The sequence below is a fragment of the Ranitomeya variabilis genome, chromosome 2, assembly GCF_051348905.1.
Source record: "Ranitomeya variabilis isolate aRanVar5 chromosome 2, aRanVar5.hap1, whole genome shotgun sequence".
Lineage (NCBI taxonomy): Eukaryota > Metazoa > Chordata > Amphibia > Anura > Dendrobatidae > Ranitomeya > Ranitomeya variabilis.
Genome location: NC_135233.1, coordinates 1,105,808,404 through 1,105,822,851, shown reverse-complemented (window position 1 = coordinate 1,105,822,851; position 14,448 = coordinate 1,105,808,404). Strand labels below are relative to the sequence as shown.

Sequence of the window (14,448 nt, the reverse complement as noted above, 5' to 3'; positions counted from 1 at the left end):
TCCAAGCACCAACACATCATGTAGGTTATACAGCACAAGAAAGCGAATAATCTCCTGATGATCCGGATTAATCCGCATAGTTACTTGTGTCCAGTATTGTGGTTTATTACTAGCCAATGGGGTGGAGTCAATCCCCTTCAGGGGTATAGGAGTTTCAAGAGGCTCCAAATCATACCCACAGCGTTTGGCAAAGGACCAATCCATAAGACTCAAAGCGGCGCCAGAGTCGACATAGGCATCCGCGGTAATAGATGATAAAGAACAAATCAGGGTCACAGATAGAATAAACTTAGACTGTAAAGTGCCAATTGAAACAGACTTATCAAGCTTCTTAGTACGCTTAGAGCATGCTGATATAACATGAGTTGAATCACCGCAATAGAAGCACAACCCATTTTTTCGTCTTAAATTCTGCCGTTCACTTCTGGACAGAATTCTATCACATTGCATATTCTCTGGCGTCTTCTCAGTAGACACCGCCAAATGGTGCACAGGTTTGCGCTCCCGCAGACGCCTATCGATCTGGATAGCCATTGTCATGGACTCATTCAGACCCGCAGGCACAGGGAACCCCACCATAACATCCTTAATGGCATCAGAGAGACCCTCTCTGAAATTCGCCGCCAGGGCGCACTCATTCCACTGAGTAAGCACAGCCCATTTACGGAATTTCTGGCAGTATATTTCAGCTTCGTCTTGCCCCTGAGATAGGGACATCAAGGCCTTTTCCGCCTGAAGCTCTAACTGAGGTTCCTCATAAAGCAACCCCAAGGCCAGAAAAAACGCATCCACATTGAGCAACGCAGGATCCCCTGGAGCCAATGCAAAAGCCCAATCCTGAGGGTCGCCCCGGAGCAAGGAAATCACAATCCTGACCTGCTGAGCAGGATCTCCAGCAGAGCGAGATTTCAGGGACAAAAACAACTTGCAATTATTTTTGAAATTTTGAAAGCAAGATCTATTCCCCGAGAAAAATTCAGGCAAAGGAATTCTAGGTTCAGATATAGGAACATGAACAACAAAATCTTGTAAATTTTGAACTTTCGTGGTGAGATTATTCAAACCTGCAGCTAAACTCTGAATATCCATTTTAAACAGGTGAACACAGAGCCATTCCAGGATTAGAAGGAGAGAGAGAGAGAGAAAGGCTGCAATATAGGCAGACTTGCAAGAGATTCAATTACAAGCACACTCAAAACTGAAGGGAAGGGGAAAAAAAAAAAAAATAAAATCTTCAGCAGACTTCTCTTTTCTCTCCTTTCTCTGTCAATTAATTTAACCCTTTTTTTATGGCCGGTCAAACTGTTATGGTTCTCAATGGCAAGAGAACATAGCCCAGCAAACATAAGTACTAGCTCTTGGAAGGATGGAAACTAAACTGACCATGAACTAAACCTGCCGCACAACTAACAGTAGCCGGGTAGCGTTGCCTACGTTTTTTATCCCTAGACGCCCAGCGCCGGCCGGAGGACTAACTAATCCTGGCAGAGGAAAATATAGTCCTGGCTCACCTCTAGAGAAGTTTCCCCGATAGGCAGACAGAGGCCCCCACATATATTGGCGGTGATTTTAGATGAAATGACAAACGTAGTATGAAAATAGGTTTAGCAAAATTGAGGTCCGCTTACTAGATAGCAGGAAGACAGAAAGGGCACTTTCATGGTCAGCTGAAAACCCTATCAAAATACCATCCTGAAATTACTTTAAGACTCTAGTATTAACTCATAACATCAGAGTGGCAATTTCAGATCACAAGAGCTTTCCAGACACAGAAACGAAACTACAGCAGTGAACTGGAACAAAATGCAAAAACAAACGAGGACTAAAGTCCAACTTAGCTGGGAGTTGTCTAGCAGCAGGAACATGCACAGAAAGGCTTCTGATTACAATGTTGACCGGCATGGAAGTGACAGAGGAGCAAGGTTAAATAGCGACTCCCACATCCTGATGGAAACAGGTGAACAGAGGGGATGATGCACACCAGTTCAATTCCCCCAGTGGCCACCGGGGGAGCCCAAAATCCAATTTCACAACAGGTCAGCCTGTGACAACTCAGAGTTGGTTACTGTGGGTGACACCGTCATTGTGGGGCTCAATCACACCGATGCCAAGTGAACTCTCATCCACCCTGAATTGGTATTGTGGCGCCCCAGGGTCCTGGTCGTCACAGTAGCATTGCTTCCCTCACGGGGCAGGTGATGTTATGTTTGGAGGCAAGAAGGGATATCTGTCACCAGGGAAACACAAGCATGCAACATTGCAGATATTTTTGCCATATAAGCCGCTGTCTTTATTTCTTATAGAAATTTACACCTAGTATCTTGCTGATTTACATTACTTTCATTATTGGAGATACGGGCGGCCCCTACTCACCCCATGAGTATTAACACTGACCTCTGTTCTCTGGTCTACATATTTAGCATATACAAAGTGTCACCAGGAATAAGGGACAATTTTCTTACCGTCATGTCGTCTCTTGTTATGTTTCAAAACACTTCAAGTCAGTCCTATGTAAATATAAAAATAATAATCAGTAAAAGTGTACAGAAATACAGCTCCACACATCAGACTAATGGGATTACATGTAGAAGACTTCAGATCAGACACAAAGACACATTACTACAATGCAGAAGCACAGGACGGGGAGATGCTGCAGATAGAAGATAGATAGATAGGTAGATAGATAGATAGATAGATAGATAGATAGATAGATAGGTAGGTAGGTAGGTAGGTAGACAGACAGACAGACAGGTAGGTAGGTAGGTAGGTAGGTAGCTAGATAGATAGGTAGGTAGGTAGGTAGGTAGGTAGATAGATAGATAGATAGATAGATAGATAGATAGATAGATAGATAGATAGATAGATAATAGATAGAGATAGATAGATAGAGATAGATAGATAGATAGATAGATAGATAGATAGATAGTGACACAAGTTTTGGCATTTTAGCTGTTTTCCAAAGCATATTCAAGAACAAGTTCTATAATCAATCTGGGCCTAAAGTGCCATCTCTCAGCTTTAATTTTAGCGGATTTCACACCCTAATTGCAGCAAAGGTTAAGGAATTACAGCTCTTTAATATGTACAGTGGCTGCTTCTTTTTAAAGGGGCCAAAAGTAATTGAACGATTATCTCAAAAGTTCTTTAATGAGCTGCATAGGCTTTTCCCTCATTAATCCATCATCAATTAAGCAGGTAAAAGGTCTGGAGCTGATACCAGATGTAGCATTTGCAGTTTAAAGCTGCTGCTGTGAACCCACAAAATGCACCCAAAGTCTATGTCTAACATAGAGAGATGACTTCATGAGAGCAAATACAGAGGGTTTACTACTGGATCACCCCCCAAGGGCCGTGGGGTACTCGGTCCTTCGGTTCACAGGGGGATGTCACGGTGGCTGACCCGGCCCGTGGCCCTGGGATGTCCGTGTAAAAGTGAAAGGTCTTTAAAGGGAATAAAGTTTATGTTCGTGACGCCACGTGTGGTATTCGGTCAGGGTGACTGACGCTGCTTTAAGGGGTCCGCTGGGGTGATGTTATGGCAGCTAGATGGTATACCTTCCTACAGGTGAAGTGTATCCCCAGGGCTTCCCGGTGTGTAGATGGTGGATGGTGAGAGGCGCAGAGAAGAACGAGGACACAAGGTTGCAGTCTCTTTACCTTTACTGAAGACTTCAGCATCCACAGTCCAGGGCACCAGATCACAGGGCAGGCAGAGTCCGGTCGGTTTGGAGGCAAGTCCAGAGTTCCCTTATCCAGGTGGAAATCAGTAGCCTTCCCTTGCGCTGCGGTGGTGTAGTCTGTTGTGAATTCCGCTCTTGGGCTCCCTCCGGTGGTTATAAGTAGCATTTTTGTAAGTTCTGCTCTTGGGCTCCCTCCTGTGGTTTTGAGTGGTATGGCTGCTTCTTGGATTTAGCATCAGCAGCTGTTTTCACTGATCGTCTTTCTGGCTCTGCTATATTAGTCTGGCCTTTTCCCTAATTCAATGCCAGTTGTCAATTGTTGAGCTTGGAGTCATGGCTCTCTGAGGATTTCCCTGTCACTCTGACCATTTCAGCAAAGCTAAGTCCTTGCTTGTCTTTTTGCAGTTCACTTGTTGTGGACTTTGTTGTTTAGCACTTTCTATGTTTTGCTCATTTGTCCAGCTTATCAGTATGTATCTAGTCAGCTAAGCTGGAAGCTCTGGGCAGCAGAGTTTGCCCTCCACACCTTTAGTCAGGTGTGGAGATTTTTGCATTTCTCTGCGGTGGACTTTTTCTAGTTTTTATTACTGACCGCACAGTGTTCTGTCCTGTACTAATTCTTTCTAGCTAGTAGTGGCCTCCTTTGCTAAATCTTGTTTCATACTACGTATGTCATTTCCTTCTCCTCTCACAGTCATTATTTGTGGGGGGCTGTCCTATCCTTTGGGGATTTTCTCTGAGGCAAGATAGCTTTCCTGCTTCTACCTTTAGGGGTAGCTAGATCTCCGGCTGTGACGAGGTGTCCAGGGAGTGACAGGAACATCCCACAGCTACTGCTAGTGTCTGTGTTAAGATCAGGAACTGCGGTCGGTATAGTTACCACCTGCTCAGAGCTAGTCGCATGTCGCTCCTTAATCACCAGACCTTAACAGTACAACTGGCCAAAAATGAGCTGAATGCATCTCAAAAGAAGGAAAAGAAAAAGAGTTCTGAGCCATTTTTTTTTTCTTTAGTCTGTTTTGTCTTTTTCCTTCCTCTTAATCTCTGGGTGGATTTGGGCGCGGACATGGATGTTCAGGGGTTGTTTTCTCATGTGGATCAGCTTGCTGCAAGAGTACAGAGTATCCAAGATTATGTTGTTCAGACTCCGGCCTTGGAGCCTAGAATTCCTACTCCAGATTTGTTTTACGGGGATAGATCTAAGTTTTTGAACTTAAAAAAATAACTGCAAATTGTTTTTTGCTCTGAAACCCCGTTCCTCTGGTGACCCCATTCAGCAAGTAAAAATAGTTATTTCTCTGCTGCGTGGTGATCCTCAGGACTGGGCATTCTCCCTTGAGTCAGGGGATCCGGCATTGCTTAATGTGGATGCATTTTTTTCAATCGCTCGGATTATTGTATGACGAACCTAACTCTGTGGATCATGCTGAGAAAACACTGTTGGCCCTGTGTCAGGGTCAGGAAGTGGCAGAATTATACTGCCAGAAATTTAGAAAATGGTCTGTGCTCACTAAATGGAATGAGGACGCTCTGGCAGCAATTTTCAGAAAGGGTCTTTCTGAAGCCCTTAAAGATGTTATGGTGGGGTTCCCCACGCCTGTTGGTTTGAGCAAATCTATGTCTCTGGCCATTCAGATTGATCGGCGCCTGCGCGAACGCAAAGTGGTGCACCATATGGCAGCGCCCTCGGAGCAGAGTCCTGAGCCCATGCAATGTGATAGAATTTTGACTAGAGCGGAACAGAGGGGATACAGACGTCAGAATGGGCTGTGTTTTTACTGTGGGGATTCTGCTCATGCTATTTCTGATTGCCCTAAGCGTATTAAGAGGGTCGCTAGATCTGTTACCATTAGTACTGTGCAGCCTAAGTTTCTCCTGTCTGTGACCCTGATTTGCTCATTGTCATCTTTTTCTGTCATGGCATTTGTGGATTCGGGCGCTGTTCTGAACTTAATGGACTTAGAATTCGCTAGGCGCTGTGGTTTTTCTTTGCAGCCTTTGCAGAGTCCCATACCCTTAAGGCGTATTGATGCTACACCGTTGGCCAAGAATAAACCTCAGTATTGGACTCAGCTGACTATGTGCATGGCTCCAGCACATCAGGAAGATTGCGGTTTTCTGGTGTTGCATAATTTACATGATGTTGTTGTACTGGGTTTTCCATGGTTACAAGTACACAATCCAGTGCTGGATTGGAAATCAATGTCTGTGACTAGTTGGGGTTGTCAAGGGGTACATAGTGACGTTCCTTTGATGTCAATTTCCTCTTCCCCCTCTTCTGATGTTCCTGAATTTTTGTCAGATTTCCAGGATGTATTTGATGAGCCCAAGTCCAGTTCCCTTCCTCCACATAGGGACTGTGATTGTGCTATTGACTTGATTCCTGGCTGTAAGTTCCCTAAGGGCCGACTTTTCAACCTGTCTGTGCCTGAACATACCGCCATGCGGAGCTATGTAAAAGAGTCTTTAGAGAAGGGGCATATTCGGCCATCTTCGTCACCATTGGGAGCGGGATTCTTTTTTGTTGCCAAGAAGGATGGCTCCTTGAGACCCTGTATTGATTATCGCCTTCTTAATAAGATCACGGTCAAATTCCAATACCCTTTACCTTTGCTCTCTGATTTGTTTGCTCGGATTAAGGGGGCTAGTTGGTTTACCAAGATTGACCTTCGAGGGGCATATAATCTTGTTCGTATTAAACAGGGTGACGAATGGAAAACTGCATTTAATACGCCCGAAGGCCATTTTGAATACCTGGTGATGCCTTTCGGGCTTTCTAATGCTCCTTCTGTATTTCAGTCCTTTATGCATGATATTTTCCGCAATTATCTTGACAAATTCTTGACTGTGTATTTGGATGATATTTTGATTTTTTCCAATGATTGGGAGTCTCATGTGAAGCAGGTCAGGATGGTATTCCAGATCCTTCGTGATAATGCTCTATTTGTGAAGGGGTCTAAGTGCCTATTTGGAGTTCGGAAGGTCTCTTTTTTGGGGTTTATTTTTTCTCCTTCGTCTATAGAAATGGATCCTGTTAAGGTCCAAGCCATTCATGACTGGATTCAACCCACATCTGTGAAGAGCCTTCAGAAATTTTTGGGCTTTGCTAATTTTTATCGCCGTTTCATTGCCAACTTCTCTAGTGTGGTTAAACCCCTGACCGATTTGACAAAGAAAGGCACTGATGTGACTAATTGGTCCTCTGAGGCTGTTGAGGCCTTTCAGGAGCTTAAACGCCGATTTACTTCTGCCCCTGTCTTGCGTCAGCCGGATGTTTCTCTTCCTTTTCAGGTTGAGGATGACGCTTCTGAGATTGGGGCAGGGGCCGTTTTGTCACAGAGGAATTCTGATGGTTCCTTGATGAAGCCATGTGCCTTCTTTTCCCGAAAGTTTTCGCCTGCGGAACGCAATTATGATGTCGGCAATAGGGAGTTGTTGGCTATGAAGTGGGCATTTGAGGAGAGGCGATATTGGCTTGAGGGAGCCAAGCACCGCATTGTGGTCTTGACCGATCATAAGAATCTGATTTACCTCGAGTCGGCCAAGCGGCTGAACCCTAGACAGGCTCGGTGGTCCCTGTTTTTCTCCCGTTTTGATTTTGTGGTCTCATATCTTCCAGGATCTAAGAATGTTAAAGCGGATGCCCTCTCTAGGAGTTTTTTGCCTGATTCTCCTGGAGTCCTTGAGCCGGTTGGCATTCTTAGGGAAGGGGTGATTCTGTCTGCCATCTCCCCTGATTTGCGGCGGGCGCTTCAGGAATTTCAGGCTGATAAACCTGACCGCTGTCCTGTGGGGAAGCTGTTTATTCCTGATAGATGGACAAGTAAGGTAATTTCTGAGGTCCATTGTTCTGTGTTGGCCGGTCATCCTGGGATTTTTGGTACCAGAGATTTGGTTGCTAGGTCCTTTTGGTGGCCTTCCTTGTCGCGGGATGTGCGTTCTTTTGTGCAGTCCTGTGGGACTTGTGCCCGGGCTAAGCCTTGCTGTTCCCACGCTAGTGGGTTGCTTTTGCCTTTGCCTGTCCCGGAGAGGCCTTGGACGCATATTTCCATGGATTTTATTTCGGATCTACCTGTGTCCCAGAGGATGTCTGTTATCTGGGTGGTTTGTGACCGGTTCTCTAAAATGGTCCATTTGGTACCTTTGCCTAAATTGCCTTCCTCCTCTGATTTGGTTCCATTATTTTTTCAGCATGTGGTTCGTTTGCATGGCATTCCAGAGAATATTGTGTCTGACAGAGGTTCCCAGTTTGTTTCCAGGTTTTGGCGGGCCTTTTGTGCTAAGATGGGCATTAATTTGTCTTTTTCTTCGGCGTTCCATCCTCAGACAAATGGCCAAACTGAGCGAACTAACCAAACCTTGGAAACCTATTTGAGATGCTTTGTGTCTGCTGATCAGGATGATTGGGTGGCTTTCTTGCCGTTGGCCAAGTTTGCCCTTAATAATCGGGCCAGTTCGGCTACTTTGGTTTCGCCTTTCTTTTGGTAATTTTAGTTTCCATCCTCGTTTTTCTTCAGGGCAGGTTGAGCCTTCTGATTGTCCTGGTGTGGATTCTGTGATGGGCAGGTTGCAGCAGATTTGGACTCATGTGGTAGACAATTTGACGTTGTCTCAGGAAAAGGCTCAGCGTTTTGCTAACCGCCGTCGGTGTGTTGGTCCTCGGCTTCGTGTGGGGGATTTGGTCTGGTTATCCTCTCGTCATGTTCCTATGAAGGTTTCTTCCCCTAAGTTCAAGCCTCGGTTTATTGGTCCTTATAAGATTTCTGAGATTATCAATCCAGTATCTTTTCGTTTGGCCCTTCCAGCCTCTTTTGCCATCCACAATGTTTTCCATAGATCTTTGTTGCAGAGATATGTGGTACCCGTTGTTCCATCTGTTGATCCTCCTGCCCCGGTGTTGGTTGAGGGGGAGTTGGAATATGTGGTTGAGAAAATTTTGGATTCTCGTTTTTCGAGGCGGAGGCTTCAGTATCTTGTCAAGTGGAAGGGTTATGGCCAGGAGGATAATTCTTGGGTAGTTGCCTCCGATGTCCATGACGCTGATTTGGTTCGTGCTTTTCATTTGGCTCGTCCTGATCGGCCTGGGGGCTCTGGTGAGGGTTCGGTGACCCCTCCTCAAGGGGGGGGTACTGTTGTGAATTCCGCTCTTGGGCTCCCTCCGGTGGTTATAAGTAGCATTTTCATTTTTGTGAGTTCTGCTCTTTGGCTCCCTCCTGTGGTTTTGAGTGGTATGGCTGCTTCTTGGATTTAGCATCAGCAGCTGTTTTCACTGATCGTCTTTCTGGCTCTGCTATATTAGTCTGACCTTTTCCCTAATTCAATGCCAGTTGTCAATTGTTGAGCTTGGAGTCATGGCTCTCTGAGGATTTCCCTGTCACTCTGACCATTTCAGCAAAGCTAAGTCCTTGCTTGTCTTTTTGCAGTTCACTTGTTGTGGACTTTGTTGTTTAGCACTTTCTATGTTTTGCTCATTTGTCCAGCTTATCAGTATGTATCTAGTCAGCTAAGCTGGAAGCTCTGGGCAGCAGAGTTTGCCCTCCACACCTTTAGTCAGGTGTGGAGATTTTTGCATTTCTCTGTGGTGGACTTTTTCTAGTTTTTATTACTGACAGCACAGTGTTCTGTCCTGTACTAATTCTTTCTAGCTAGTAGTGGCCTCCTTTGCTAAATCTTGTTTCATACTACGTATGTCATTTCCTTCTCCTCTCACAGTCATTATTTATGGGGGGCTGTCCTATCCTTTGGGGATTTTCTCTGAGGCAAGATAGCTTTCCTGCTTCTACCTTTAGAGGTAGCTAGATCTCCGGCTGTGACGAGTGTTGTGAATTTACCTTTTGGCTCCCTCTAGTGGCTACTAGTGATTTGACTCTGGGTATGTCATTCATCCCTTGTATGCTCACCTGGGTCGTTAGGTCAGGGGTGTTGCTATATTAGCTCCCTGGACCTTCAGTTCAATGCCTGGCAACGTTGATATCAGAGCTAATCTGTAGTGCTCTTGTCTACTGATCCTGGTTCCTGTTTGATTAAGCTAAGTCTGCTTTCTTGCTTTTTGCTATTTGTTTTTGTTTGCATTTTTGTCCAGCTTGTATATAATCTGTTTCCTGACCTTGCTGGAAGCTCTAGGGTGGCTGGTGTTCTCCCCCCGGGCCGTTAGACGGTTCGGGGGTTCTTGAATCTCCAGTGTGGATTTTGATAGGGTTTTTGTTGTCCATATAAGTTATCTTACTACATTCTGCTATTAGTGAGTGGGCCTCTCTTTGCTAAAATCTAGTTCATCTCTGTGTTTGTCATTTCCTCTTACCTCACCGTTATTATTTGTGGGGGGCTACTATCCTACTTCTGGGGTCTATTCTCTGGAGGCAAGAGAGGTCTTTGTTTTCCTCTTCTAGGGGTAGTTAGTCCTCCGGCTGGCGCGAGACATCTAGCGACCAACGTAGGCATGTTCCCCGGCTACTGCTAGTGTTGGCGTTAGGAGTAGATATATGGTCAACCCAGTTACCACTGCCCTATGAGCTGGATTTTTGTACGTCGCAGACTTACTTGTTTCTCTGAGACCCTCGCCATTGGGGTCATAACAGTTTGCCAGGCCAGTATTAAATGTTAAATGCATTGCAGAAGCGGGATTATAAGAAAGAAAGTTCTGAGTTTTTTTTTCTCTCTCTCATTTTTTTTTCTTTTCCCCTTTACCTCTGAGTGGCTTGTGTTTGCTGCAGACATGAATGTCCAGACCTTGATTACAAGTGTGGACCAGCTTGCTGCTCGTGTGCAGGGCATACAAGATTATGTTTTCAGAAGTCCTATGTCAGAACCTAAGATACCGATTCCTGAACCGTTTTCCGGAGACCGATTTAAATTTAGAAATTTCAGGAATAATTGTAAATTGTTTTTGTCCCTGAAACCCTGTTCATCTGGAGACTCCGCTCAGCAAGTAAAAATTGTTATTTCTTTTTTACGGGGCGACCCTCAGGATTGGGCCTTCTCGCTGGCGCCAGGAGATCCGGCATTGGCTGATATTGATGCGTTTTTTCTGGTGCTCGGTTTGCTTTATGAGGAACCCAATCTTGAGATTCAGGCAGAAAAGGCCTTGCTGGCTATGTCTCAGGGCCAGGACGAGGCTGAAGTGTATTGCCAAAAACTTCGGAAATGGTCCGTGCTGACCCATTGGAACGAGTGTGCATTGGCTGCTAATTTTAGAAATGGCCTTTCTGAAGCCATTAAGAATGTGATGGTGGGTTTTCCCATTCCCACAGGTCTGAATGATTCTATGGCCCTGGCTATTCAAATCGACCGGCGGTTGCGGGAGCGCAAAACCGCTAATTCCCTCATGGTGTTGTCTGAACAGACACCTGATTTAATGCAATGTGATAGAATCCTGACTAGAAATGAGCGGAAAATTCATAGACGCCAGAATGGCTTGTGTTACTACTGTGGTGATTCTACACATGTTATCTCAGCATGCTCTAAACGTCTTACTAAGGTTGTTAGTCCGGTCGCCATTGGTAATTTGCAACCTAAATTTATTCTATCTGTAACTTTGATTTGCTCACTGTCATCATATCCTGTCATGGCGTTTGTGGACTCAGGTGCTGCTCTGAGCCTTATGGATCTGTCATTTGCCAAGCGCTGCGGATTTGTTCTTGAGCCATTGGAAAATCCTATCCCTCTTAGGGGTATTGATTCTACGCCATTGGCAAAAAATAAACCGCAGTTTTGGACACAGGTTACCATGTGCATGACTCCCGAACATCGGGAGGTAATACGTTTTCTTGTTCTGCATAAAATGCATGATTTGGTTGTTTTGGGTTTGCCATGGTTACAGACCCATAATCCAGTCTTGGACTGGAAGGCTATGTCAGTGTCAAGTTGGGGCTCCCATGGAATTCATGGAGATTCCCTGCCCTTGTCTATTGCTTCTTCTACGCCTTCGGAAGTTCCGGCGTATTTGTCTGATTATCAGGATGTCTTCAGCGAGTCTAAGTCCAGTGCACTGCCTCCTCATAGGGAATGTGACTGTGCAATAGATTTGATTCCTGGCAGTAAGTTTCCTAAGGGGAGACTGTTTAATCTGTCGGTACCTGAACATACCGCGATGCGTTCATATATCAAGGAGTCTCTTGAGAAGGGGCATATCCGTCGTTCTTCTTCCCCTCTTGGTGCGGGATTCTTTTTTGTGGCCAAAAAGGACGGATCTTTGAGGCCTTGTATTGACTATCGGCTTTTAAATAAGATCACTGTCAAATTTCAGTATCCTTTGCCGCTGTTGTCAGATTTGTTTGCCCGGATTAAAGGTGCCAAGTGGTTCACCAAGATAGACCTTCGTGGTGCGTACAACCTTGTGTGCATTAGGCAGGGCGATGAATGGAAAACCGCATTCAATACGCCCGAAGGTCATTTTGAGTACTTGGTGATGCCATTCGGTCTCTCTAATGCACCTTCAGTTTTTCAGTCCTTCATGCATGACATTTTCCGGAAGTATCTGGATAAATTTTTGATTGTTTATCTGGATGATATTCTGGTTTTTTCTGATGATTGGGACTCGCATGTGGAGCAGGTCAGGATGGTTTTTGAGATTCTGCGTGAAAATTCTTTGTTTGTAAAAGGCTCAAAGTGTCTCTTTGGTGTACAGAAGGTTCCCTTTTTGGGGTTCATTTTTTCCCCTTCTGCTGTGGAGATGGATCCAGTCAAGGTCCGAGCTATTCATGATTGGACTCAACCCTCGTCAGTTAAGAGTCTTCAGAAGTTCTTGGGTTTTGCTAACTTTTACCGTCGTTTTATCGCAAATTTCTCTAGCGTTGTTAAACCGCTGACGGATATGACCAAGAAAGGCTCTGATGTAGCTAACTGGGCTCCTGCTGCCGTGGAGGCTTTCCAGGAGTTAAAACGCCGGTTTACTTCGGCGCCTGTTTTGTGCCAGCCTGACATCTCACTTCCTTTTCAGGTTGAGGTGGATGCTTCGGAGATTGGGGCAGGGGCCGTTTTGTCACAGAGAGGCCCTGGTTGCTCTACTATGAGACCTTGTGCCTTTTTCTCTAGGAAGTTTTCGCCGGCAGAGCGAAATTATGATGTGGGCAATCGGGAGTTGTTGGCCATGAAGTGGGCATTTGAGGAGTGGCGTCATTGGCTCGAGGGTGCTAAGCATCGTGTGGTGGTCTTGACTGATCACAAAAATCTGATGTATCTCGAGTCTGCTAAACGCCTGAATCCTAGACAGGCCCGCTCGTCATTGTTTTTCTCCCGTTTTGACTTTGTGGTCTCGTATTTACCAGGGTCTAAGAATGTGAAGGCCGACGCTCTGTCTAGGAGCTTTGTGCCTGATGCTCCTGGAGTCGCTGAACCTGTGGGTATTCTTAAGGAAGGAGTTATCGTGTCTGCTATTTCTCCAGATCTGCGACGTGTGTTGCAGAGATTTCAGGCTGGTAGGCCTGACTCTTGTCCACCTGACAGATTGTTTGTGCCTGCTAGATGGACCAGCAGAGTCATTTCCGAGGTTCATTCCTCGGTGTTGGCAGGGCACCCGGGAATTTTTGGCACCAGAGATCTGGTGGCCAGGTCCTTTTGGTGGCCTTCCTTGTCAAGGGATGTGCGGTCATTTGTACAGTCCTGTGGTACTTGTGCTCGAGCTAAGCCTTGCTGCTCTCGTGCCAGCGGGTTGCTCTTGCCCTTGCCTGTCCCGAAGAGACCTTGGACACACATCTCTATGGAATTCATTTCTGATCTTCCGGTGTCTCAGGGCATGTCTGTCATCTGGGTGATATGTGATCGTTTCTCCAAGATGGTCCATTTGGTTCCTTTGCCTAAGCTGCCCTCTTCTTCTGATCTGGTTCCTGTGTTCTTCCAGAACGTGGTTCGTTTGCATGGCATTCCTGAGAATATTGTGTCGGACAGAGGATCCCAGTTTGTTTCCAGGTTCTGGCGATCCTTTTGTGGTAGGATGGGCATTGAGTTGTCGTTTTCATCCGCTTTCCATCCCCAGACTAACGGACAAACGGAGCGAACTAATCAGACTCTGGAGGCTTATTTGAGGTGTTTTGTCTCTTCTGATCAGGATGATTGGGTGACCTTCTTGCCGTTGGCTGAATTTGCCCTTAATAATCGGGCTAGTTCCGCCACCTTGGTTTCGCCATTTTTCTGCAACTCTGGTTTCCATCCTCGTTTTTCCTCGGGACATGTGGAGCCTTCTGACTGTCCTGGGGTGGATTCCGTGGTGGATAGGTTGCAGCGGATCTGGGGGCATGTGGTGGACAACTTGAAGTTGTCACAGGAGAAGGCTCAGCGTTTTGCCAACCGCCGCCGCGGTGTGGGTCCCCGACTTCGCGTTGGGGATTTGGTATGGCTGTCTTCTCGATTTGTTCCTATGAAGGTCTCCTCTCCCAAATTTAAGCCTCGCTTCATTGGTCCTTACAAGATATTGGAAATCATTAATCCTGTATCCTTTCGCCTGGATCTTCCGGTATCGTTTGCCATCCACAACGTATTTCATAGGTCCTTGTTGCGGCGGTACGTTGTGCCTGTGGTTCCTTCTGCTGAGCCTCCTGCTCCGGTGTTGGTTGAGGGCGAGTTGGAGTACGTGGTGGAGAAGATCTTAGATTCTCGTCTCTCCAGGCGGAGGCTTCAGTACCTGGTCAAGTGGAAGGGCTATGGTCAGGAGGATAATTCCTGGGTGGTCGCCTCTGATGTGCATGCGGCCGATTTAGTTCGTGCCTTTCACGCCGCTCATCCTGATCGCCCTGGTGGTCTTGGTGAGGGTTCGGTGACCCCTCACTAAGGG

The 14,448-nt window shown here is 46.0% G+C and overlaps 1 protein-coding gene across 1 annotated transcript in view; it reads right to left on the bottom strand.

Moving 5' to 3' along the window:
* LOC143810244 (vomeronasal type-2 receptor 26-like) overlaps window positions 1–14,448 on the bottom strand; it is a 173,251-nt gene that overhangs the window by 117,104 nt on the left and 41,699 nt on the right. Inside the window, exon 3 of the mRNA XM_077293111.1 lies at window positions 2,463–2,507. Coding sequence (XP_077149226.1) covers window positions 2,463–2,468 — 6 coding nt within the window. The 5' untranslated portion in view covers window positions 2,469–2,507. The remainder of the gene's footprint in view (window positions 1–2,462; window positions 2,508–14,448) is intronic.